Source organism: Natrix helvetica, assembly GCF_964273705.1.
Source record: "Natrix helvetica genome assembly, chromosome: 1".
NCBI classification, from domain to species: Eukaryota; Metazoa; Chordata; class Lepidosauria; order Squamata; family Natricidae; genus Natrix; species Natrix helvetica.
In genome coordinates this window covers 213607908-213633009 of record NC_138548.1, presented here as the reverse complement: position 1 = coordinate 213633009, position 25102 = coordinate 213607908, and the positions used below count along the sequence as shown (strand labels likewise).

The window sequence follows — 25102 nt, the reverse complement described above, 5'->3', positions numbered from 1 at the left end:
TATCAAACACTCTATGATCGTTGGTGTTTTATCAGTGTATCACTTCTAAAACATACAAGACTGAAAATGAGGAGACCTTTGCTGAACCAAACAGCAGGAGGGAGCTTCCATTAAGTTCTCAGCAAAATTTCACCGGGGAAACAGCCATACATCAGAGACAACTGGCACTCTTATACCAGAGGGACGCTGGACTTACAAGACTGGATCCTTGGACTAAACAAGTATCAGATTCCTTCCTTGTGCTCAAAATAGGAAACGGGTCACAGAGGCAGATTAGGTTAGTCTGATGCCACCAAACAGCCCCATGCTTCTCAATGGAGATGGGCAACTTGTGGAAATGGAGGAGTGACCTGGTAAAAAATGTTTGTTTTTTTCTGCTGTTTTCCAGGAAAAACTAAAGAAATAAGTTGTATGAATAATCTTGGCCAGATGAAATGTAATTCCCTGCTGCAGAACCTTCTTGTTTCTGTGATATTAGGACATTGCCACCTTCTTCTTCTGTTATTCGTCACAGAAAGCAACTCTTCCTATGATACGGTTGCTGTTATGGTTCTAGATCAGAAGTTCCCAACGTGGGGCCCACGCCCCACAGGGGAACAATTTGATTTTTAATGGAGGCAATTTGAACCTTGTTGAAACCAAGTTAATGGCATTTTAGGCTTCCTCCTTGTGAGCAAAGTTCACTTTTTGAGTAAAGTAAGAATTATATGTCATGGGAGCGGGGGGATCAGGATTTTAGAGATGCTTAGGTGGGGCATTGCCAAAAAAAGGTTCTAGAGGTGTTATATTCCCTGTTCTTCCCCGACTTACGACCGGGGATTCCCTTGCTGAAGGCTAGCAACAGCCAAGCCGCATCTTAGCCAATCAGGCACGGCTTGGCTGAAGGCGGGCTGTTCGCGCTTCCCGGTTGGTCTCTCTGCTTGACAGCTCTTGTATAAATAGCTGTCAAGCAGAGGGACGCCGCTTCTCTCCTGTATTTGCCTCTTGCTGTTGTGTTACAATAAATAGTTGGAAGTTCCTCAGCTGTGTCCAGCCTCGTTCTTCCTCAGAGGTACAGATAGAAGCACCTGCCACTTACAATACAGGGTTCAGGTGTCCTGACTGACACAAACTCAAACAAAAATGCACAGGTTGAATGTCCTCACCCTGAAGAGCAATGGTTTTGACCCAGGAAGACCCTGATGGTGACCCCAAGGCCTTACACTTGGAAAGAAACAGAAATGAGTCTTCTGTTTAATGAACCCCATTCATACCATTCTTTATCTACAAGACAGATTCACCCTGAAGTATTTGAAATATCACAGTCCTTGAGTTCTCCATTGGGATTATTTCAAGAGATGGACACAACCATGCAGGGCATCCAATCTATCCAGAACTCTGACTATTGTGTTTCAGCCTGCGTTCATTTCTAGCTCATCTGCATAGCTGGAGAGTTAGCAGACATGTATCACACTTCCAGTTCTCTCAGAAGGAAAGGCATGCACTTTATAAGAAGCTACCTTATGACAGATCGGATTACTGATTGATTTAGACCAGGATCATCTGTTCTGATTGGCAGGAGCCTTCAGCATCTCTGGGAGAAGTCTTTCCCATTAGTTCTTGTCTAACCTTTTTTTCAATTAAAAGTGGCCGGGACAGAACCTTTTCAAAATTAGGATTCCTCCCCTCAAATATCTGAGAGACTTCTCATGAATTTTACATTGCCCACTGTAAACATTATCTTGCTGTATCAGTGAAACAGAATTGCACTCAAAGGCAACATCCAACCATCCTTTTAAAATCTGGATGATGAAACTTTGCTTTTAATTTTTTTACAAGCAAAAGACTTGGAGTTTTGAATACAAGAAATGTTGGAAAAACATAGAAAGAAAAACCTTAAGAGGGCTTTGTTGGGTTTATTCACTGGTGGTGTTCAGCCATTTGGGGGGAAAAAACTTTTTTTAGGCAGCCATGAATTACTGTTGTTGTTTCACTTGTTGTTTCATCTGGTTCCAATACTCTGGTTCTATTTTGCATATTTTAACTAGCTTTGTCAACCATGGAGAAAACAACATATACACATAAAGAGGGAAAAATGTAGACTAATATGAGGTAACACGTACCATGGTAATTATTTAAATTTAAAAAAGCTCCTTTATCTTGATAGTTTTGCTCCAGACATCTGGAGGCTACCACTGATTACAAGGTAGCCTGGGACATGCTCTCTGACAGAACTTTAAGATTGGAAGAGACTTTAGAGCATGGGTGTCAAACTTGCTGCGTCACGTTGCTGTCATGTGACGTTTTCGTGACATTTTTCCCGTTCACCAGAGCTGGGGTGGGCCTGGCCTGCGCATGATGCATCAGGCCACGGGCCGCCTGTTTGACACCCCTGCTTTAGAAAGTATCTAGATCAGTCTTCCCCAATCTAGGTGACTTTCCCATCTGCAAACTTCAACTGAGAATCCCTCAGCAGTAGCCATAAAAACCTGGGAATTCTGGGAGCTGAAATCCACTCATTTGGAAGGATCCAAAGTTGGAGATTGATGATTTAATCTAATCCAGTTTAGGACATGATCCACAACTGCAGCAACCCTCATAGTTGATTAGCTTCAAATATATAACTTTAGCAATTGACAAACTGTTTCAGCTGTCAGAAATCTCTCTCCAGTAGGATATTTCTCCTGGTATCTTTTGTTTTACATTTTCAGGGGCACAGTTGTTATAATTTGCTGCTCACTTATTCTAAGCCTACCTGTCGCCATCCACAATTGTTTTGGGACAAATCCTCTAATCTTTGTCCTGTTTCTGGACTCTATTCTAAAGAGCATTAAAAATGTGCTTTTAAAAGTGTTTCCCCAGTAAAGGAAGAATGGGCAAATTTACTCAAAATTTACTCACCAGGTTATGGCGGTAAATTGGCATGCAGATTAAATTTCCATTTAAAATAATTCTACATTTGCAAGACTATTCACTTCTGGATATGTTTATTTTAAGCTCCTGCGTTGTATTTACTTTTAAGCTTGTATTTTAAAGTAAGAGCATATTGGCAAGTATTATATATCTTCCTTTTAAAAGCGACTTCTCCTGAACCACCTTCTGGTCAGTTTTACTGGATGATCTCAGTTTCTTATATGATGAGAAAAAAAACCACTCCTTTTCCCACTGTAGTCCCATCATGCATAATTTTACAATACTCCCTCAAAGCTTCTCTTCAACTGTGTTTTCTTGAATGAAAGCGCTCCAAATTTAGAACTTCCCTTGCAAATGCGCTCTAATGGCTTGATTATTTTGGTTCTACTTTTCTTCATCTTAATTATGTGCCATCAAGTTTGCATTGACTCTTAGCGACCACATTTCTTGCCTCGATGCACACACAAAAAAAATCCTTTGTGTGATGCAATGATGGAAACTATTGAAATTTGTATAGTGTTGCCATACAGACAGTTCAGTTTTCAAATCTCTCTCTCTAATAATTCTCAATATGGAATTTGCCATTTTTTGCAGTCATGATTCTCAAACTCCTTCAAGTGATGCCTCAGATTTTGCCTATTAATTCAGTGATTTTTCTTAAAGTACTACAATCGTATGTAGCTTTTACACAGGATAATACAGGTAGGTCTCGTTTAGTGACTGTTTGCACTAACCTGATGGCCAATCCTTGCCTTTATGACCTTTGCAGGTCTCTAAAGAAAGGAAAGCTGAAGAAAGATCAAAAGCACAGTCACAGTTTCACTTAGCAACCCTTTTCGCTTAATAACTGAGTTGCTGGCCCCAATTGTGGCTGCTAAACAATGATTCCCTGTATACATAGAGAAAGAGCACACAATCTCACTCCATCATTGGAAAAGGCTCTGCTATTTTAAAAAAAGCCTCCATGTGGATTGACACACTTCCTCTAATCCTCTGCTGTCCGCAAAAACAGCTTGCCTCATATTTATAAAAGCAGCTGTTAGTCCTAACGAGTCGGTTCTCTCCCCTCCCCATTTTCCTTGTCTTCCCTATTCCTTCATCCCCTGCCTCCAAACCTAGCAGATTGACTATGCTGCTTAGCTGCAATCCTGCATCAGAAATGCTATAGATGAGGCTAGTCACTCTCTTGCAAATCTCCCAAATCCCCCTCCTTTGAAGTTGGGGGGCAGAGTTCCCCAGGCAAGTATGCTGGCTGCAGCCCCAGCTCCATTTCCACCAGCCATTGGAGCCGTAATCAATGTTTAATTAGATGCGATTTAATTACCCGCTTGCTCAGCGGTCACTCGGACTGAGACGGCAGCTCAAGTTCCCATCATCAGAAGGACAGGCACAACGTCAAAGACAGGATGTCAGATCTAACCTCCCCCTCCTTCCCTTTAGCACAAAGGTTTCACCCTCAACCCTGTAATTGATGCAAAATACAGCTAAGGTCTTATTGAACTCTGTAATTGAAGCAGAATGTGGGTAGTGCCCAGAGCCCTGTATTTCTTTCCTAGCCATCATTATCAATGTTTGTTTTAGTTCCCCCAGAACTGGCTCTACGGCAGAAGGAGAAAAGGCTCATCCACCCTTCCGGCAGGGGAAGAAAACAGGCACCTAGGACTGGTCTGAAAACTCTCCTCTTCCTATGCTCTGGCCTGGGAATAACTCTTTCCTCAAATCCCAAACAAACCAGTCTGGAACTTGGACATTCTGGTGCGACAGATTCACAGAAATGTCTTGAAAATCGGTTCAACATTTTTTGGACAATACACGAACCCTCTCTCTCTCTCTCTCTCTCTCTCTCTCTCTCTCTCTCTCAAACACACACACGCACCCTGCACAATGTTTTTCCGGGAACCCTTAGATTGTAGGGAGCACGCTTGTAATGAAAGAAAAAGTTTAGAACCTGTGCGGTCAGAATCACTCTCCCCGGTGCTGGAGGATGGACTGCCTGCAGATCCTGGCTTGTCTCCCTCCCGAGGTCCCGATTCTTTCTGCCGCGTTCTTGCTGCTTCGATTCCCTTTACTCGCCGGGCGTGGCGGTTCCCCTTGTAGTGTGCTTCAGCCTGGCTCTATACAAGGAAAAAAGGAGAAAGCAATAGGAGATCCAAAACCCATAACATTATGAGTGCTGGTCGACAAGAATGGCACACATTTATAACCTTTCTGAAACTTGTTTACAATCCTGTATGTACCAGGCTAGGCTAGGCTATTTTTAAATTTTTATTTATTTATATCCCAGTTTTATTATTTTTACAAATAACTCAAGGTGGTGAACATAGTTAGTACTTCTTCCTCCTCCTATTTTACTCATAACAAGAACCCTGTGAGGTAGAGTTAAGAGAGAGTGATTGGCCCAAGGTCACCCAGCTAGCTTTCATGGCTTAGGTGGGACTCACGATTTCCTGCTTTCTAGTCTGGGGCCTAATCATTAGACCAAACTAATCTAAGATATCTAAGTTGAACACCCAAATAAATTTCTAGGAATGCTTTCAGACTAGTTTGGTGTCCCCTCCCCCTCTTTGATGCTAACATCTTTTGTTCTCTTTCCTTTTAAGGAATATTATGACAAGGAAGAACACATTAATTTAAAGCTGAACCTATGAATTATCTACACTAATAATGTTCTTCTAACAGATTACTTTCATCTATAAAAGTGTCATCTTGGATAGAAGTTTTAAATATAGATGCTTACAATATTTATATTTCTCCTCAAGTTCATGAATACAGCAGAAGATGGAAGCACTTAGGCATCCTTGGCTGATCACCAAAAAGGTAAGCAGAGTTAGACTTAGCTAATGCTTTGATGAGAGATCACTAGGAAACCCCAAAGTGCTAAATTAAAAGGAAGAAACAAACAAACAAACAGACAAACCCAATTTTCAAAGAAGTCTGTAGTCACCATGTAATTAGCCCTTTTCTATACATCATGCTGAATATTATTATTCATTTTTTTTAAATTTGCTTTTGTACTTGAACTTAGGTTGTATATTGGTACTTTCTTTAATAAAGATGCAAAATCACCTTCCCAATATGTTGTTAATTTCCCCTATTTCTTCCAGACCTGATTTGTGTCTATTTTCGGAAAGTAGATGTGAAACAACATGATTATAGCAGTAGCTTGTCTAATGTGGATAAGCAAAAAAATGAAGCCTTTCCAGATTTATCTTGAATGAAAAAATTCCCATTTACAATCTTGGCACCAAGACATAAACACCTTTTAATAGCCTTTTGTCTTCAGGAGAAGAAAGGTTTTAATTGCAATTTCCTCTTTCCTTCTTTTTGTTTTTGCATATTTTAATAATATTTAGCAGCTCTCTTCTCTTAGAACTCAGTTTCCAAACAGAATATTTTTAATAGTGCCAAACATCAGAACAAGATTTCACTAAATGCCCTCTAAGGTCAATTACAATTCTATGATTCAGTAATTGTGTTAGAGGGCATCTAGTCCAACCTCTTGGACAGTGCAAGAGCCACTTACAGATAAATAACAGTCTTTTTTGAAGACCTATGGCATGTCATGTGGTAGCTTGGCTTCCACTATCTGACAACTCTTACAGTCAGGTACGTCTGAACCTGATTTCCAGTGATTTTACTTTACTAATATTATCGTCCACATGGGTTTTGACCAGGACAATTATGTCTGTGATCTGCAGGATCTATTTCTATTAAAGCTTCCTAAGGTGGACTTTGCCATTTTAGCAACTGCTTCATTATGTTCAGTTCTTGAAAGAAGTAAGAGAATGTCAATTTGTTCCTTCTCTGGAACTGAAGAACCCAGCAACTCAAAGGTTACTTACCTTCACTTGTCTTCTAAACCTAACAATGCCTCCCAATTCTAACTTTAACAACCTTATCATGACATAGATACTGTAGGCTGGAAATAAGCATTACTAAAATATACAAGCTGAACTTTTTAATGTTTTTCTTTCCTTTCTTTCTGATAGTTACAACAGTAAAAAAAAAGTATGATGACAATGTCATCATCTTCAGCATGTTCCCCATAACTACATCACATCATGATCTGAAAAATTCAGGTTAAGGACAAATCATAATAGAGAAAATCTATCTATGTAATCTCTTAGAATTGACAACAACTTGATGGCACATAATCAATCAATCAATATCACATTACAACCTACTGGAGGAATGGAAGTGCACAGTGTGTTAAGCACATTGCATTTGAGTAGTATTACACCAGGGAGAGAAAACTGGCCTCCTTCAAGATGATGTTTGACCTCAATACCATCAGTCCACTAACATTTGGAGGGCTACCCAGTCCTAAGTCGTAATGTAAATTTTACTGGAATAAGATCTCTGAGAATCTTAATACATATCTTTAGAACTGCCATCTTCCATGGATCTTGACAGAATACAATCTGCCGTGATTCTGAAATCATATTTGAGACTAAATGATTTCATTGCTTTGCTTTTCAGTATCTTCACTAACTTTCTCATATTGTGTATGATAGTTAGCATGTGCGACAACCAAGGCTTAATGATGTGCCTAATGAAAAAGGAAAACTGAGCATAAAGCTGCTCATACAATGTATCTAGGGTATCTAGGCCTCTCCATCAAAACTTCATTTTGATCTCAGACCAAGGAGTTCCCCATCATTGAGACCTATAGAGATTTGCTATCTGGCACATGGCTTTGTTTTCTTTATATTTGTGTTATATTACAATCAGGACTATGTTGTTTATTCAAATATATCAAAAAGTGCCTTGTGACAATAAGCCGGACAATGATCAAAACTTCTTTACAATTTACAATATAACCATCGTCTAATCCATGGTGGTGCAGTTGCTAGAATGCAGCCAGTGCAGGCTAATTCTGCTGACTGCCAGCAGGTTAGCAGTTCGAGTTTCACCGGCTCAAGGTTGACTCATCCTTTCATGGTCGGTAAAATGAGGACCCAGATTGTTGGGGCAAGATGCTGACTCTGTAAACTGCTTAGAGAGGCTGTAAAGCACTCTGGAATGGTATATAGGTCTTACGTGCTATTGCTAATCCAACACGAGAAACTTCACCCATCCTCCAAATTGTTATATACATTCAATTCCCTTAAAGAACTGAACCTGGGCAAATAAAAGGCATGTGATCTCAGCCATGTAAAGCTAGTCCTCGGCTTACAACCACAATTGAGCCTAAATTGCCATTGCTAAACAATACAGTTGTTAAGTGCCCCATCTTATGATCTTTTTTGCCACTTTTTTCAGTGCTGCTATATCTCTGAACAGTCACTAAATAAATGGCTGTAAGATGAGGACTGCCTGTATTTATATATCATTTGTCCTTTATATGCCTGTTACTAGCAGCTGCACTCTCTGCCACCGAAAAGCAGAGCAAAGTATCAGGACTTCCTAAAAACTTACCTCAGAATTGAAGCGGATCTGGCAGACGTTGCAAGAGATGATGGGGCGTTTGGCCTTGGTTACAGGGACCCCAAATGTGTGGTTGATCACTGCTTTCTGCACTGGGTCCATCTGCCAAGGCATAATAAGTAAGAATTGTGGTGAGTGACTATATTGTACCTGTACTTATAAGGCCTACTTTTCACAGTAATGATGAACTGGGAGTCTAACCACATAATCCTATTGGCCCACAGCACAACAAGTATTTGCATGCCTCCAACACCAACAATCCCCCACCCCTGCTCTTATTTCATCCTTTAATGCTAAAGTAAGTGTGAGTTTACTCTCTGACAGCTCTGATGAAACCTGGTTAATTTAATTAACCAGATAAAACCTGGTTAATTAAGGTTGATGGTGCTACAGCTAGATTCCAAGGAGAGAGAGAGATTGTGCCTATATTAGGCTGGGTGACATGGCCTTCTCAGGTGTTGGACTTCAAAATATTCCTGAAAGGAAGCTATTTTACAAATTAATCCTCATTTGTTGTCATTCCAAGTGATGAGGAACGTCTGAGACACTAAAAGCTCTCAGACTAGCTTCAGTTGTTCAGGAGGTGATTGGGCAAATTATGTAAATTGTTTCCTATGCACCTTTTTAAATCCAGCAATCCAACCAGTTTCTATATACATGCTAATCATCCCAAAATGGTGACCTGCAGAGGTGCTGAAATTATAGGGTATACCAGATAGGGATGGCATAACTCATAAGCCTGAGCCTGGTTGTAGGCAAGAGAACAGAATGCTACAAAAGGGACAGTTGGAGGTCAAGGGAATGGCGAAAGAGGAATGAGGCACATTTTGGAAGGCTGTACAATAGTGACAAGCATGAAGTGGGAAGTTCCTAATTTTGCTCTCACCTCAACCATAAACTTGCTAGGTAGCCTTAGGCAAGGCACTTTCTCTCAGCCCTGCTCTCCTCTCTATTATGGAAGTAAGAGGAAGGATAAACAAAACAAAACAAACAACACATATTCATACTGCAAGATGCTTTGAATAACTCTGATGGAACAAGCTTGCAGAAGAGATTAGGTCAAGTGACATGGTCTTCTTACTCTTTAAGACCCCACCCCCTTTATTACATCCCAGTTGACTTCCATCCAATGCCAGCTCGCTTCTTGTATAGCTCACTGAGCTAATGCGTATGGTGAGTTGCGAAGCTCCTGACACATGTTACAAATGCAAAGTACTGCTATTTGAGCATGCCATCATGTTTGGGGTGGGGAGGTTGTGAAATGTATGGTACTTTTGTTCTTTCAATACACAATGCTCACTTGGATTAACGTAGGTCAGAAAGGAAAACGAAGAGACTGCGGCAAAGAGTTTAGTTTGGCATTTTTTTTTTTGTCTTCTTCTAGGGCAGTGATTCTCAACCTTCCCAATACCGCGACCCTTTAATACAGTTCCTCATGTTGTGGTGACCCCAACCATAAAACTGGTGTCTCGGTTCCTAAGACCATCGAAAATATGTGTTTTCCAATGGTCTTAGGCGACCCCTGTGAAAGGGTCATTCGACCCACAAAGGGGTCCCGACCCACAAGTTGAGTACCACTGTTCTAGGGGGACGTATTTATTCATATTCTATAACCAAGAGCAAGAGCACAGGACTAGGTTCTCCTCCTATATTCCTCTGTTGTCTCTGGCAGGAGCATAAACTAAACTGGACGTCAGACTGAATAATTAGCCAGGCAGCCAAAGATACGAGGCGTGTCCTAGGCTACTGCTCTGGCCATTCTATACACAAGCTCTTTTCTTAGGAAAACCAAGTCTAGTCTCCCTGCTATTCCCACATGCCTCTCCTTGGACTCTTTCTACCTCCGTGATTCACACTTGGATTGGATGTGTCCATACTGAGACAAGGTCTTCCATATGGAATGTGCACTCTTGTTAGGAACTTGGAGAGCCGTGCATCTCGTCTACTTTCCAACAGAGTGGCGAATTTGGCCACTCTAATATGACAGAATTACAACTCCCAGTAGTCCCACTGCAGTTGGCCAACAATGAAAGATGCTGGAAGTTAGCTATCTGCAAGGCCATTCGTTCCCACTCCAACCTTATGACATCCCCAACTATTATCACAAACACAACGTTTTCATTGGCTTGTTACAACCCAGTGCTGAAATACAACTGGATGGGAAGGAGCAACTTCATGGCTGGAAGTGTCCCCTTGAAAATTCTGGCAGCCCAGAATATAGTTAATAAATATATTCTTGGCACAAACCTGGAACAGAGCCCAGGCTGGGTTAGCTCTCTGGCCCTTACATCTGTGTTTATAATATAAATTGACAATAGGCAGCTGCCGAAAGGCAGAAGCCAAGTCTGCCACCAATTGCCTGATGAGAGATTTAATTTATGAAGAAAGACACAAATTGGGGACAGAAGACCATGGAGAGACCCTCAAGAGTACCTAAGGAGAGTTCCAAGTATCCTATTAAGGAAACAGCATCCTTTTCTCCTTTGCGTGATTTTAAACCATCTCTGCCCCAGTTGGATTTGTAGTACAAATAGAAAACTTTAAATTAGCCAAAATGCTCCTCTGCACTTCAAATGCTTCTTTTCCACATATTATTCCACTTGAATAATTACCAAGAGGTTAGCATCAAAAGCCTGAGTGAGGCTCAAAGGCACTTTATAAAAATGGCTACCGATTCACCCAAGAGGGGTATGCTTCCTGTATCTCATTTTGTCTCTGTTACAGCAGAGAGATTCATATGCAAAAAAAAAAAAACACCTTTTCTGTTATTAAAAAGGTACACAAGCTTTCAGATGATCAAGTCCCAACAAATATCCTGCACTCTCCTTATTTAATCATAGGTCCTGTTTTGTCTCCCCTCTCTGAGGGTTGTTTCTCATTGGAAAAAAAATTAATTTAGCCTACACATGTTTTTCTGGGGAAACTAAAATCGGCCATCTGTAAAAACAGTCCGGTTGTTTTGCAGTGCTATTTCAAGCCTCACCCACTCTTTTCTGACAAACTGGGTCAAATTTATTGAGTGTTGTAGGTGTTATATAGGAAACAATCACGTGGATTCATTTTTACAACAGTTAGGAAAGTAAAAAAGAAAAGCAGCACAATAACCCAAAGTGCATTAGTCCAAGAAAAAAACCCCACAAGTGTGTTAAAAGCAGAGAGAGATTTAATCTGAGAGAGAGGGACTGAATTAAAATTAAACCAGCTTGCAGTAGAAGAGACCCCTAGAAATTTTTCCCCTTGTCCACAGTTTGGATGTGCTATGATAACATCTGAAACATCAGATTCCTGAGATACAACATGAGATAACTTTATTCCTGAATATCTTACTCTGCCTACTCCTCTAATTATGGTTTACAAAAGGTTAACTAATGAATACTGTAGGGAAACTTACATTTATTTGAAGATTCCCCAATCCCTGTGAAAAAGTATTTTTGCTTTTCTAACAGATTTCTGAGTTCACCTTTCTGCTCAAGGTGTGGGGAAAAAGGGAACAATTATCTAAGCACTACATAACTTCCAAATAACTTCATTTATTTATTTTTAGTTGTCAGCACTTCTAAAGTTAATCCATCAAGAAAGACACAGTCTTCTTCCATTTGAGGGAAACAGAAATTGTTGAGTAAGCTATAATAATAATAGTAATAGGCACCTTGGGTGCAATACCAACACAATTGGAGCACCCCTTGAACATATTCAACATTGACAAATTCACCATCAGTCAATTGCAAAAGGCATCTTTACCTGAAACAGCTTACATCCTGCAACGGTATTGCAACACCATCAAACATCCACATTTGACTATCCCATGTCCTTGGAAAGAACTTGATAGGTGGACAAATATGCCAAATCCAGTCTGAATACCTGGCTGACTATGCAATGAGTAGTAATAGTAATAGTAGCAGTAATAGTAATAGTAGTAGTAGTAGTAGTAGTAGTAGTAGTAGTAGTAATAAAATTGTGTGTTGTCCCGTTTGTAATTGGAGCCCTTGGAGCAATACCTAAAGGGCAACCTCACTATTTGGAAATTCTAAATTTATCGGACTTGAACATTCTGATTCTACAAAAAACTACCCTACTTGGAACAACTTATATCCTCCGACGTTACCTTAACAGTTCCTAGGTTCTTGGTTAGGACTTGAACTGTTGAGTTACCAACCAGCCCCAAAGGCTGTGAATCTCACTAAAAATTAACCACATAATAGTAACAACAACAACAACCCCAACCTGGTCATCAAAACTACCCAATTATGGATGAAACATGTTACTGTGATATCCATTGTCATTGGGGTACTTCATACCATGTCCAATAATTTTATAAGATACATCAAGAAATTGCAGCTTCCTGCAATAACACCAGCGGAACTGCAAAAAATTGTGCTACTCGGAACATCGTATATTTTAAGAAAGTATTTGGTTGATACCTAGGACGCTGGCAGCAACCCGTATCAACCATTAGCACCAGTCAATGGTATTTGTGACGCATTTTTAAATGTCCAGTTGACTGAATTTCATGTTTAATGAATAAAGTATAAAATAATATAATCATCATGCAACAAATGGAGAAAATTCTTTTGTGCAAAAAAAGGACTACATCAAATAAGACTTTAACAGCTTTGTTTGGCATTTTAAATATCTGAAGAGACACATTTTTATATGTTTTACATTTGTTTTTAGATACAATTGTATTTTTACATTTTCATATATTTGTGTAGGATACTACAATGTGCTAATTATTGTTATACAATGGTCTCAGTTTACAATCCAGCCAACAAGCACTTATTATTAAATAGATGAAGAATATTATAAATAAATCCTCCATTGCGGTGGAATCCTCTATCAAGATGGCTTTGCAAAAAAAAAAAAAAAAACCTTCCTTTGATTTCATCTTGTCCATATAATAACAGAAACTGAGAAATAAATCTCCATGGTCTCCATGACCAATGGAGAGATACACAACACGACTGGATTCAATCAATAACCAGTTAAAAGACTGGCTATGATTCTACACTTCCTTTCCTTAATTATTTTCAACAGAATGAAAGCAAGTTCACTATTGGTTAAATCCAAATCATCTGTCATTTTAAGATATACCCTGTATGCCTGAGGTTTTCCTGTATCTTTGCTGATCCACAATGAATTTGCCTAGCACGGAATCAGGAAGAAAAGTCCAGGATTGGCAGAGAATAACTGTGTCCCAGATGGCAGCACAGAGACCCTATAAATCCCCGTCTCTCCTGCACACTGTGGCTGAGCAGGATAGGCCACCATCTCTCCAGATTTTTGCTCTACATTTAAGGAAGAACATTCAGATTCTTCTAAGAGCTGTCCTGCTCTATGGACATATATCAGAAATGAACCAAAAGGGAGGGGTTACTCTTCCCACTTCCTCACCAGTAACGGAGCCTCTGTCAAAACAGCAGGCTGTAAACTGGAACTGCCTCACATGTCTCCACAGGGAAAGGGAGGTTAGCAAGAGCGGGCAACAGCTGTTTAAATAGCTCCCCCTTCATCCCAGGCTTGGCCAGGATATCCAAGTTCATCCTCCGCAGTAAGATAGTATCTTCCAGATATTTAGATCGGAGATGTACAAGAGTAAAATACTAAGGCATAAGCCAGCCCATGCTGGATAGAATCATTTAGGTTGCAAATGAAGTCTCTGCCATCCTGAAAACTGAAATCTCTGGGACAAGATTTAAGCCTAAATTTAATAGATTATGGTGATTTTTGTTTGATGATCTAATCTCAAACACAGAACATCTTGATGTGATAGCACACAGTTCTGCCAGAACAGCGTATTGTAATTTTTGTGATGATGTAGCCGGGCCCTTTCACCACCAGTTACAGCTAGAGGCTCATTGCTTTAATACAGATTCTTGTTACCCACACCTTTTTCTTTTCTGCCAGATGAAGGCTATACTCAAAGTGAAGAATTAGGGAGAAATAAAAAATGAAACAAGCAGACAAAAGACAAACCAAAAAAATCCAACCGGTCCCCTGAAGGGAACAGAAAAACAATGATAAGTATTCTTTTTAAAGCACCTAAAATTAAATGTGTTTCGTACATACCCTTTTAATAAGTCTTTTAGGTTCACTACTTCAAAAATAAGTCAGTGTAAAATGAAGAGGAGGTTCCATGGAGAACAATGGGTCACAGCACAGGAAGGGTCAGGTAGCCGGTCCCCGTTACCTATCCATGTTTTTATTACTTGGTTGCAAGCCATGGTTTTCTTCCTGGGTCTGAAGCAAAGAACTCTAAGATCACAGGAATCCGTTCAGTTCATCTCTTTCGCCTGCAGCTCAACAATGTCTACCCACTGATATTGCCAGCTCCCAGCCCTGCCGATACAAATTCATCTGACAAGCTGTTGCTCCTGCTTATTCAATGCCTTCTAAAAGGCAATTACTTAAGCATGCATGCTGCCTCCAGCTCTCTCATTTCGGAGTTTCACTGCTGCTACCAAAAAATGGGAGAATACGAGCCGAGCTTGCAAGAACAGTAGGTCACAGAAGCTGTAGTGGAATAGTAAAATGGCAACAGAATTCAATTACTATGATGGGCTGAATCTGGAAAGTATGGCTATTCTGGAAGAAGAAATGTCTATGCAGGGCACCCTTGAGGATACATACCATGACTGCTGCAAAGACAAACTAGTAATACCTGAGCAAGTATCACAAGAGTACAATTTGGAATGGAGAAACACAAAGAAAGATACAGCTCAAGTACTGTTTAAGAATAGGACCACAAATTGAGGTTGAGGAAAGCTGACTTTAAAACTATAATAATAGTTTGAGACAATGGCCAGATCTTCATGTGAGGACCTATCCCTCCAATCCACCTTCACAATAAGCTGTCTGCAATTGGATGCTACCAAAGTTATGCAGAGTTTAAAGTTGGCTATATTAAATTCACCTAAATTAAACTACAGGCATACGAATTGTGAAAAGAAAGGAACATATTTATCACGATTGACGATGCTAACTGAATTACCATTCAAGTGAAGAACTTTTTCTAGCAAACTGCTTTGGATTGTGGATGCAGTGCCTGGTTTTACCACAAATCAAAACTGTAAGAGCCAGTGTGACAATATTTGCACCGTTCCAAAGTATCTGTTGCTATTGAAAAGGAGGGAAGAAGGTGGTAGTTGAGCAAAAACTTTTTTTGTGTCCAGAGTAGAAACAGATGGGAAGTAACAAAAGCAGGCCTTGTTATCTAGATGCAAAGGCTCTTCTTCATTTTCTGACTCGCTTAACTTTACCTTGCTTCCAAATAAGAACAAACAGTCACGATTTGAAGAAGGCATAATTGCTTACTCAAAGGGGACTTCATGGAAAAACAGGGATGAGGCGTGTCAAAAAAGCATTCCTAATGGTCAAGTTGTCACTAGGAGAACTGAGCCTTAACTAACTTTCCAGAATCTTGAAAGATTCCCTCCTTTCTCTACTCAACTATCCTCAAGATCATGCAAAATTTTAGGCCACATAACCAAGTACTCTTCTAGCTCAGCATGTTCCTAAACATCTCCATCTTGCCCAACTCCAGCTATACCAGACAGGAGGAGATTAAATAGAGGCTGTTTCAAGTATGTACCAGGCCCAAATTATCCTACTTTGGACTACATTATGTGAAGATCTAATTCTCTGGAGAAGGCTGTAATATTGAGAAAGGTGGAAAGAAAGAGAAGAACAGGACAATCAGCAGCAAGTTGTATGGACTCATTTTCAGGGATGAAATGGGTCCACCATTAGAAGACCAGGAGGACCAGTTAGTGATACATAATCACAGAGGAAATCTATCTATATGGTCGCTAAGAGTTGAAAATGACTTGGTTGTAGGAGATGACCAGGCTGAGGGAAAGGTCAAATGTGTCATCAGTCATAAGTCCTTTCGCTCCCACAAGAGATCTAAGTCCAGCCTGCCTTGAATGCCTTTGACTCTTGTCTACCACCAATTTGCTTTGGCTGTTAGTAGTTCCAATTCTTATAGAGAGCTTAGCTTAGCTTGCAATCAATCTTTATACCCATTACTGCCTGAGTCTTCTGATTTCCCTGGTGCTTGATATTGATGGTGCATAATTTTTTTTAAAGAAAAGGTATGTATGTAATATATTTATACAACTTGCCCATCAAATCACTTTAAAGGGTCTGGTTTCCAATATTACATGTAAAGTCATATTCCACACATATCTCATACATTGTCATAACTTAAATACCCTAGGTATCTACAAATTGCCCTGAGTTTGCACACAAAAAAACATGAATGTAAGATTAGAGAATTATTATTAATGCAATGAATATTGTAAATCTTGATTGTAATTATACATAGACATTTGTACCCAGATGACACACTGTTTAATGGAAGGTGATATGTTCAAGTTAAAAAACAAATAAAAAACAATCATGAAAGAGGTTTTTAAAATTGGAGGAGAAACAGAATTGCTTACCTTCTCCCCACACATTATTAATTCAAGATCATCAAATGAAACTGGTACAAAATTCAGGATGAGCAAAGAACTCACTTCATATAACAAATTTCATATATATGCTGCCTAGGCCTGTTTTAATTTCTGTAAATTTTAGATCAAATTATATTTAGAAATGAATCAAATTTCACTGATCAGTGGGATTATGCATAAAGGGCCCATACGTCTTTTATAATTATTTTTGATTCTGGAGTGATACTGAGATACGGAATGAAACGGGGGAAAATGGCATTTTTGTTCAACAATGGGTGACTGTTTGCTTGTCTTTTCACAGTGAAACAAATTAATAGGGAACAATGGATAATTCATTGTATTGAATGTTCAAAGTTGTTTTAATTAAAAAAATACCTTAGAAAGATTATGGGGATATGCACATTCAGTTAAATTTAAACCAATTAAAGAACATATTATCAGCTGAAGGGGCTTTTTTCCCCTCTTGTAATCTCCAGTCTCACGGACAAACATGCATTTTAAAGAGGGTTAGATTTCATTCCCAAGAAATTCTCTGCCACTGAATTAATACGATTGCTCTGAATGCAGCTTCCATAGTCAGTCAGCATACCACTCACTACTAGAGATTGAGAACAGATGACCATCATCCTTGTCCAATTCAGATAATTTTGCCTTGCCCATCTGATTGGCAAACCCTGATGACAAAAGGTCTGGACTGAATGAATCTTCAATTTGTCCAAAATAACTGAAGTTGCAGTCTTGCATATTCAGTGATCTCTTTTCCAAGAGACAAAGAGTCTGCATAGACTATTCCCATTCTTTGGGGGGGAAAGAACCACAAAACAGCTGGAATGGGAAAGAACAAAAAAGGGTAAAGGAGGCCACAGCTATTTTAAGTAAAACTCCTTTCCAAAAATAAAATTAAAAAGTGTTTAAAAATTACTTTTGCAAAGAAGTTACCACAACAGTACAAAACCCAAGAAGGGCAAGAAGTGATGGAAGACGAGAGGGGAACTAAAGCCAGCTGAGGGAGGGAGGGAGGCTCCAGGGAGGAGAGAGTTACTGCAGTCAGTAGTGATCTGGGAAAGGTGACTTTGGAGGCTGTTATTGATCCCTCTGCAGGACTGACCTTGTGAAATCACCTCCCTGGAAAAAGAGGGGAAAGGGAGCTATTGTGAAGCTTAAAGGGATGGGTGGGGGCGGGGGATTAATGCAACCTGCTTTGGCATAGGATTCAATCCACCAGTCCTGCTAGATGCTTTGCACAAAAAGAGAAGGGATAGGACTCTCTGCTCAGAAAGGACTTGTATTAGAAATATTACAAGGAAAAGATGAAAAGGAAAAGAAGAGCCAGCTCAAGGCATTTGGAGAACCCAAATGAGAGGGTCCCCTTTCTATAAATAGCGAAATATGCACTCTTCTGTATCTTGTACTGTGAGCTTCAAGTCAAGTGCACTGGAAAAACCTAAAAAAAATCATAACCCATAGATCAGTGTTCCATATGAAGTAGAAACCCTAATTTTGCTTGGAATCTGGGTATTTCTTCCCAGTTTTCCCTCCTGTGTTGCTTCTAACCAATAGCATTTTAAGGTGAGATCCTTCTTGTGTAATATCTGGTCTCTATGCTTGAGGCCTTGTCTTCCTTTTAAGACTTCCCTTAGGAAGACAGGGGTATGGCTGCCAGACGAGGTATTTTTGTGCACGTGCTATTGACTGCCTCGTTCACAGATGATGTCATCCTCCACTTATAACCCTCCAATGCTGTCCCACTGCTCTCACTTTTGCTTTCAACCAACGTCTGAATGGATACAAGTTGTGCATTCGGGATTACTTAGAGCAGTGGTTCTCAACCTGTGGGTCGGGACCCCTTTGGGGGTCGAATGAACCTTTCATAGGGTTCGGCTAAGACCATCGGAAAACACATATTTTCGATAGTCTTAGGAACCGAGACATCAATTTTATGGTTGGGGGTCACCACAACATGAGGAACTGTATTAAAGGGTCACAGTATGGGGAAGGTTGAGAACCACTGACTTAGAGTCTTCTATACACTTAAGTCTGAATGAATCCCAAAAATTCAATAAGACTTGAGTGTACCAGTAAAATTAAGGCAAAAGTCGGGGTCTCGTGACTCTTCCAAAAAAGTGCTATTCTATGACTTCCAATGATGTTCTACTAACTATAACATCAGACCAGATAGCCATGATGAAGAATATCAAGAGCTGTCCTGCAACAGCATTTGGGGTTACAGGTTCTCCTATCTTAACAGCATTTCTCCTTTGCCTTCCCACACTAAGTTAGTTTTTTTGAGTGAAGATAGAAAGAACCTTTTGCAAATGAGGTTATTGTAATGAATTTTTTCATTACATTGTATTGTAATGAATCCCCCCCCCCTTTAAGGTGACTTTGAGGTGATTAACAGCTGAAGTTTCCCTTTAATTAGTCCTTGGAGATGTGGAAATGGAAAGGATTCCCATACAATTCTTCAGGTTTTCAGCATGGTTTTAAGTTGGGGATATGAAATTGATAAAAGGATGAATATATATACAGCCATCCAATAAATGAACATTTGGGAAGGGAGATTCATGCTCCAATCCAATGTCTGGTTTGTTGAAAAGGAGGTTTGCACTGCTGATTGCAAAATTTGGTTGATACTGCAAGTTAGGGAAGTTTATTATAACAATAATATCTGTCTGCCTGCCTACCTAGCATCCATCCATCCAACCAACCAACCAACCAACCATCCATCCAATCAACCAACCAACCATCAATCCATCCATTCAACCATTCAATCAATCAACCAACCAACCAATACTGATGACATGAGCTTTAACATCAATACAAGTCAATACTTTCTTAATTCCTTCATGTATCATTTTAGGTGCTTATTTTTGAGAATATTCCCAAAATAATATGGGACAGGAATCCAGTATCAGCTCTCCCAATTTTTTAAAAAAATCTGAAAATAGTCACAAAGAGCTCAGATGTTGACTGCCTAGTGCTTTTTTAAATATATTTTTCTGGTGCTATTTTTTTTAATTTTAATTGTTCCTGTGTTGCTTTTTGTCCATTCTACCCAATGCCCAATTCCCCTCATGCAAAGCAGGAAAGAATTTGGATATTTGGATTCCCACCCACCCAAAAATAGCAATCTCAAGAAAAAGAATTTAGTCTGGAGAGACAATATGGAAGAAAAAGGCTGAACACATACAAACAGTGGAGCTGTTCTGAGCAAAATTAGGGGTTTTTTGGGTGGCTGTTCGGAACGATTTTTAAACACTTGGAGTATCAGATATCCAGTTACTTTCTGTCTTGAGCCAGATAGATCTCAAACTATAAGTCACAAGGCATCAAGCCAAGCTACAGGTTATACAAGGTCACCAAAGTTTAGGACATTAGCATTTCAATCCCCTATCTCAGCCACAGATCCCTTCTTTTCCTGCAGCAGAGGAGAGAAAGAACCCAAGAGCCCTAGATGTGTGTGTGTGTGTGTAGGGGGGTGCACTGGCTTTCTTCCCCACAGGAGACCCTGGCAACTTCCCAGGCCCTGTCACTCTACCTGTTAACATTTCCACTGACTTTGCCCAACGTAATAGATATCACTGCCACTCAAGGCCAAGGAGAATGTCATCATCAAGAAGTCATTTTAGACGTGCTCCTCCTCTAATTAAGTGTAAGCTGTTGCTACTTCTTTGGAATAGCCAGAAGATACAAAAGGTTCAGGCTGAAAGAGAAAATCATGTGTCTTGCATGCATATCTACAAATATATAATAGCCGGTGATGAGTAAAAACTCATTTCTAGCTTTATGGATGAGCATCAAGTCTTTGTATTAACAATAGGTTGCTAGAGAACAGTTGAAAAAATTCAACATGTCAACAGTTTAAAAAGGAGGGGAACACACACACACCCTATTTTTATTTTTTTGCAGCAGACTAATCATAAAGCAAAGGAGCCAAACCCAGTTGATCAAGTTTTAGCTCCATTTAATCCAATGGCTATGATTAAGTCCTGCTGGAATCTATTTGATTGGAAAGTGCTTTGTTCATGTTTTATTTAATTAACTTAGCCAATTTACAGTAATCTACACAACACACAAAACCACCCACTCAAACTAATTGCCAAATATGTCAAATATTAATTAAAATATGAATGGAGACATCAGTTGTAATAACAACAATTGTTCCAGAACTGCCAAATGTCAGTTTCCCCATCTTTGTTATTACCTTTCCTGACGTTGCTATAAGAACTTAAATGAATATTAATGACCAAGGAATTTCAATCATTCCCTTTGGCTTTTATCCTAGAACCCCAAACCATTACAATATATATATATATATATATATATATATATATATATATATATATATATGTATGTATGTATGTATGTATGTATGTATGTATGTATGTATGTATGTATGTATGTATGTATGTATGTATGATGTATGTATGTATGTATGTATGTATGTTACAACCCCTGGTATGACTAAATATGGGAGGAAGGTCACTACTCCCTCTTTCTGTCCTTCGGCTTCATCACAGAAGACCATGCAGGCAGAAAACCATATTTTTATTTTTACTGTTGCCTTTTTATATTTGTGTTGTAATTGTACTGATAAATAAATAAAGGGAGACTAGGATAGATCTATTTCGAGCTAATTAGCTCTCATCAGCTAGCCATACCCTTACTGGGATTAGAACCCGGGCTGTATATATCTTAGGCAGGAGTCTTAACCACTAAGCCACGGGTTCTCTTCCTTATCAGTTGAGCCAGGAAAATAGGTATGTATTTATGTTACAACCCCTGGTATGACTAAATATGGGAGGAAGGTCACTACTCCCTCTTTCTGTCCTTCGGCTTCATCACAGAAGACCATGAAAGCAGAAAACCATATTTTTTATTTTTAATGTTGCCTTTTTATATTTGTGTTATATTTGTACTGATAAATAAATAAAGGGAGACTAGTATAGATCTTTTTCGAGCTAATTAGCTCTCATCAGCTAGCCATACCCTTACTGGGATTTGAACCCGGGCTGTATATATCTTAGGCAGGAGTTTTAGCCACTAAGCCACGGGCTCTGTTCCTTATCAGTTGAGCCAGGGAAATAGGTATGTATTTGTGTTACAACCCCTGGTATGACTAAATATGGGAGGAAGGTCACTACTCCCTCTTTCTGTCCTTCGGCTTATCACAGAAGACCATGCAGGCAGAAAACCATATTTTTTATATTTAATGTTGCCTTTTTTGGGGGGCACAACTGGGACTGGAATCTTAGCCACTGAGCGAAATGGTCACTAAACAAGATGCCCACATAAAAGCTTCATTCAAAAACCACAATTCTGGCACTCCTGGTTGTAGTCGCTAAGCAATCTTCTAGGTAAGCAGGTGGAGCAAAAGAGCTGCCTGCTGAATACAGCTCTCCTCTCTTCTTCTTCTTTTAAAATATATTTTTATTGTTTTTGCATTTAAAATAGTGCAGCACAGAAGCTGTTATGGCCATACAATCACAGTATATACACATAATCTCATCCAATAGCTGTCAGCCTACTGTCAGCCTACTTAATACATTATCTAGCTCCCCTCTCTCATTTAGGATCTGAGCTATGCTTCTGCAGCCCCACTGGAGTAATTGTACCCATAGCAGGCAGCCCTTTTGCTTTCAAAGAGTTGCCTGCAGTTTGGGGGGATTGTAGCTTCATGCAGAGCTGAGATTCCCTTGCACCAGGTAGCCATTTTGTTCTCAAATCGCTGGCTGCCAGGAGGGAAGTGGCAACAGCTTGCAACCTTCCCTGATGGCTTCCTCATTGACTTTCTGGGGAAGCCAGCAGAGAAGACTGCAAATGGAGATCACATAATTGCGGAATATTTGGTAGCCAGTCATAAATGTGAGCAGGTTCCCAAGCACCCAGGCTGCGATTATATGCTCATGGGGGTGATTTGAAGTCCAACTGCTGGAATTCCATGTTGTCTGAATGCATTTCAATTTGCTACATACAGTCCCTGACAACCTGGAAATTGCCAGAAACTCTTGTTTCCAAGAAAAGAAAAATGCAACAGAGTATAATTAATATACTAGAACCTGGTTCCAAATCTACCTACAATTTTTCCTAACAATTTCCTTAAAAATTAAATAAGATGGGAGCAAGCAAACATTACAGGAACTTCCAAGACAATTCCCAACACACTGAGCAGATAACTCCCATTTATGGTGGGAAGTGGTATCAAAAGTTGATGGGATTCAAGGCTATCAACAAGATGCATTTCCCCATCATTCTCTAAGTACAGTTCATCTATCAGGGTGACCAGAGCTATTATTGCTAAATCCAAGCATTAACCTAGACTGGAAGGAATCTAAAAAATTTGAATCCCCTAAGAAATCCTGGAATTGTAGCACAATTATCTTCTCCACCAATTTAACATGGAATATTGGACCTTTCCCCAATAGCTGCTAAAAACAGTTGTTTTTTAAGCAGTGGCTCAATGGCACAAACCTCTGCCACAAAAGCATGTTAATAATGTCAAAAATCAATGGCAGAATGACCCTTACAGGATTTTATAAGCCAAGTTGTGTGGTCTCTAACAACCAAATAACTACACAAACTATTTCAAGTGTTTCTCCGTCTTCCCCCAAAACCTGCTTTAGATTTACATTATCAAACTGAATGCAGGATGTAGTATAATTTTGTCCGCAGTGGCACTAAGCTCAGCATGAATTTAAGCAGTAATATCTGAGTGAACGGTTCAAAATAGACTTCACAGAGTGAGAGAGATTTGCTGGGCCACCAAGAGCCAAGTAATTTGCCCAATAGCCCTGGAGATTTTCTCTAGCTGGGAGGAAAAGAATCAAAGAGTCTTTTTCCTAATCAGAATAGGCACCTATCCTGGGTCTGGCACCTAACTCTAGACCTCCGTCTACCCATATACATTCAAGCTCACCATTTTTTCAGTGTAACATGGGTGTTAAGGGGTTAAGGGGGACAGTGGCAGGTAGGTATCTCTAAAAGGACAATGATGTTGTTCCATCATGTTCAAAGAGGACCTTGACATCTAACAGGTTGTGAGCTGTCCACAATGTACCCACAGGTGGCTGGTAAGGCCTATACGGGCATGAACTGCCACATGTCGGGCAGATGTGTGTGGGCACCATTGTTGCAGCATTTGCAGCTCTGGATTTGCGGAGTGCTCGCAAAGGACAATACGACAAACGGAGAAGCCATCCCCAAAGTCTCCTGGAATCCAAATGGATGCATGAATCTCTGAATAAGAACCAAACTAATTCGATAAATGTGCTGCATCTGTCAGGCCTTTACCAGGGAATGATCAATGCATAGTAAGGGCAACATTTTCAAGATCCCATCCTTATTAGACCCCTTCAGGATGAAAGTTAAAGTAAGAGTATGGCCTATCTCAGTGATGGCGAACCTTTTTCTTATGGCGTGCCAAAATTGTGAGCGTGTGTGCTATTGTGCACGCACGCATGCCCACACCAATTCAATCCTCCTCCTTGCGCATTCCTGAAGCCTGGGGAGGGTGAAAATGGCCTCTCCCGGCCATCCAGAAGCTGGAAATGGATTGTTTCCAAACTTCCAATTGGCCCGTTGGGGCCTGTTTTTCGCCTGCTTTCCTGAAGCCTGGGGAGGGTGAAAATGGCCTCCTCCAGCCCTCTGAAAGGCCGAAAATCAGCTGGCCCACACACGCATGCACGCTGGAGCTGACGGCTAGCATGCCAGTAAATATGGCTCTGCGTGCCACCTGTGGCACGTGTGCACAGGTTCACCATCACGGGCCTATCTGTATAATAATGTCCATGACATCATGATGACTATACGATTTTGAGATAGCTTTGACCAAATCTGTCAAGATAGTCTTGATGTGAATGTTCAAGTCCTTCAAGACCAAAATTCTTAGAACATTGAAGGACTGAGTCGAAAGCTGGGTCTGCCTAGTAACAAGGGTGTGGCTTAACAGTGTTATCAGTCTCAGTCCAATCAATGAGCAGGTGAGGTCAACCCTGTCTGGATGCTACCTCCCCCACTATGGAGAATTTCTAATGCTATTTTCAAGACAGCTCAGCTATGGATTCATTTAGGCCACAGGGCAGCCATTTTCACCAATAAAACCATTGTATTTGTTTGACAGTTCTTGGACTACATTTCTTCAGAAGAAGAGGAGATGTGGAAAAAGAGACAGAGATCATAGAATCAAGAAATACCCCTTCCTTGACCATTCGTTTTGCACCACTCCTGTTCAGGGGACCTCATCTGGCAAGGACTCCATGATACACCCTTGATAGCAATAGCACTTAGATTTATATACCACTTCATTGTGCCCTCTCTAAGCAGTTTACAGG

General features: G+C 40.0%; 1 protein-coding gene across 3 annotated transcripts in view; it reads right to left on the bottom strand.

Annotated features, from left to right (window-relative positions):
- Positions 1-25102, bottom strand: part of ZNF385A (zinc finger protein 385A) — a 176916-nt gene that overhangs the window by 55852 nt on the left and 95962 nt on the right. For all 3 annotated transcript variants that reach the window (XM_081935550.1, XM_081935548.1, XM_081935549.1), the window contains exons 3-4: positions 8311-8421; positions 4841-5006 (exon numbers count right to left, since the gene is read on the bottom strand). In XM_081935550.1, the coding sequence (XP_081791676.1) occupies positions 4841-5006; positions 8311-8421 (277 nt within the window). The remainder of the gene's footprint in view (positions 1-4840; positions 5007-8310; positions 8422-25102) is intronic.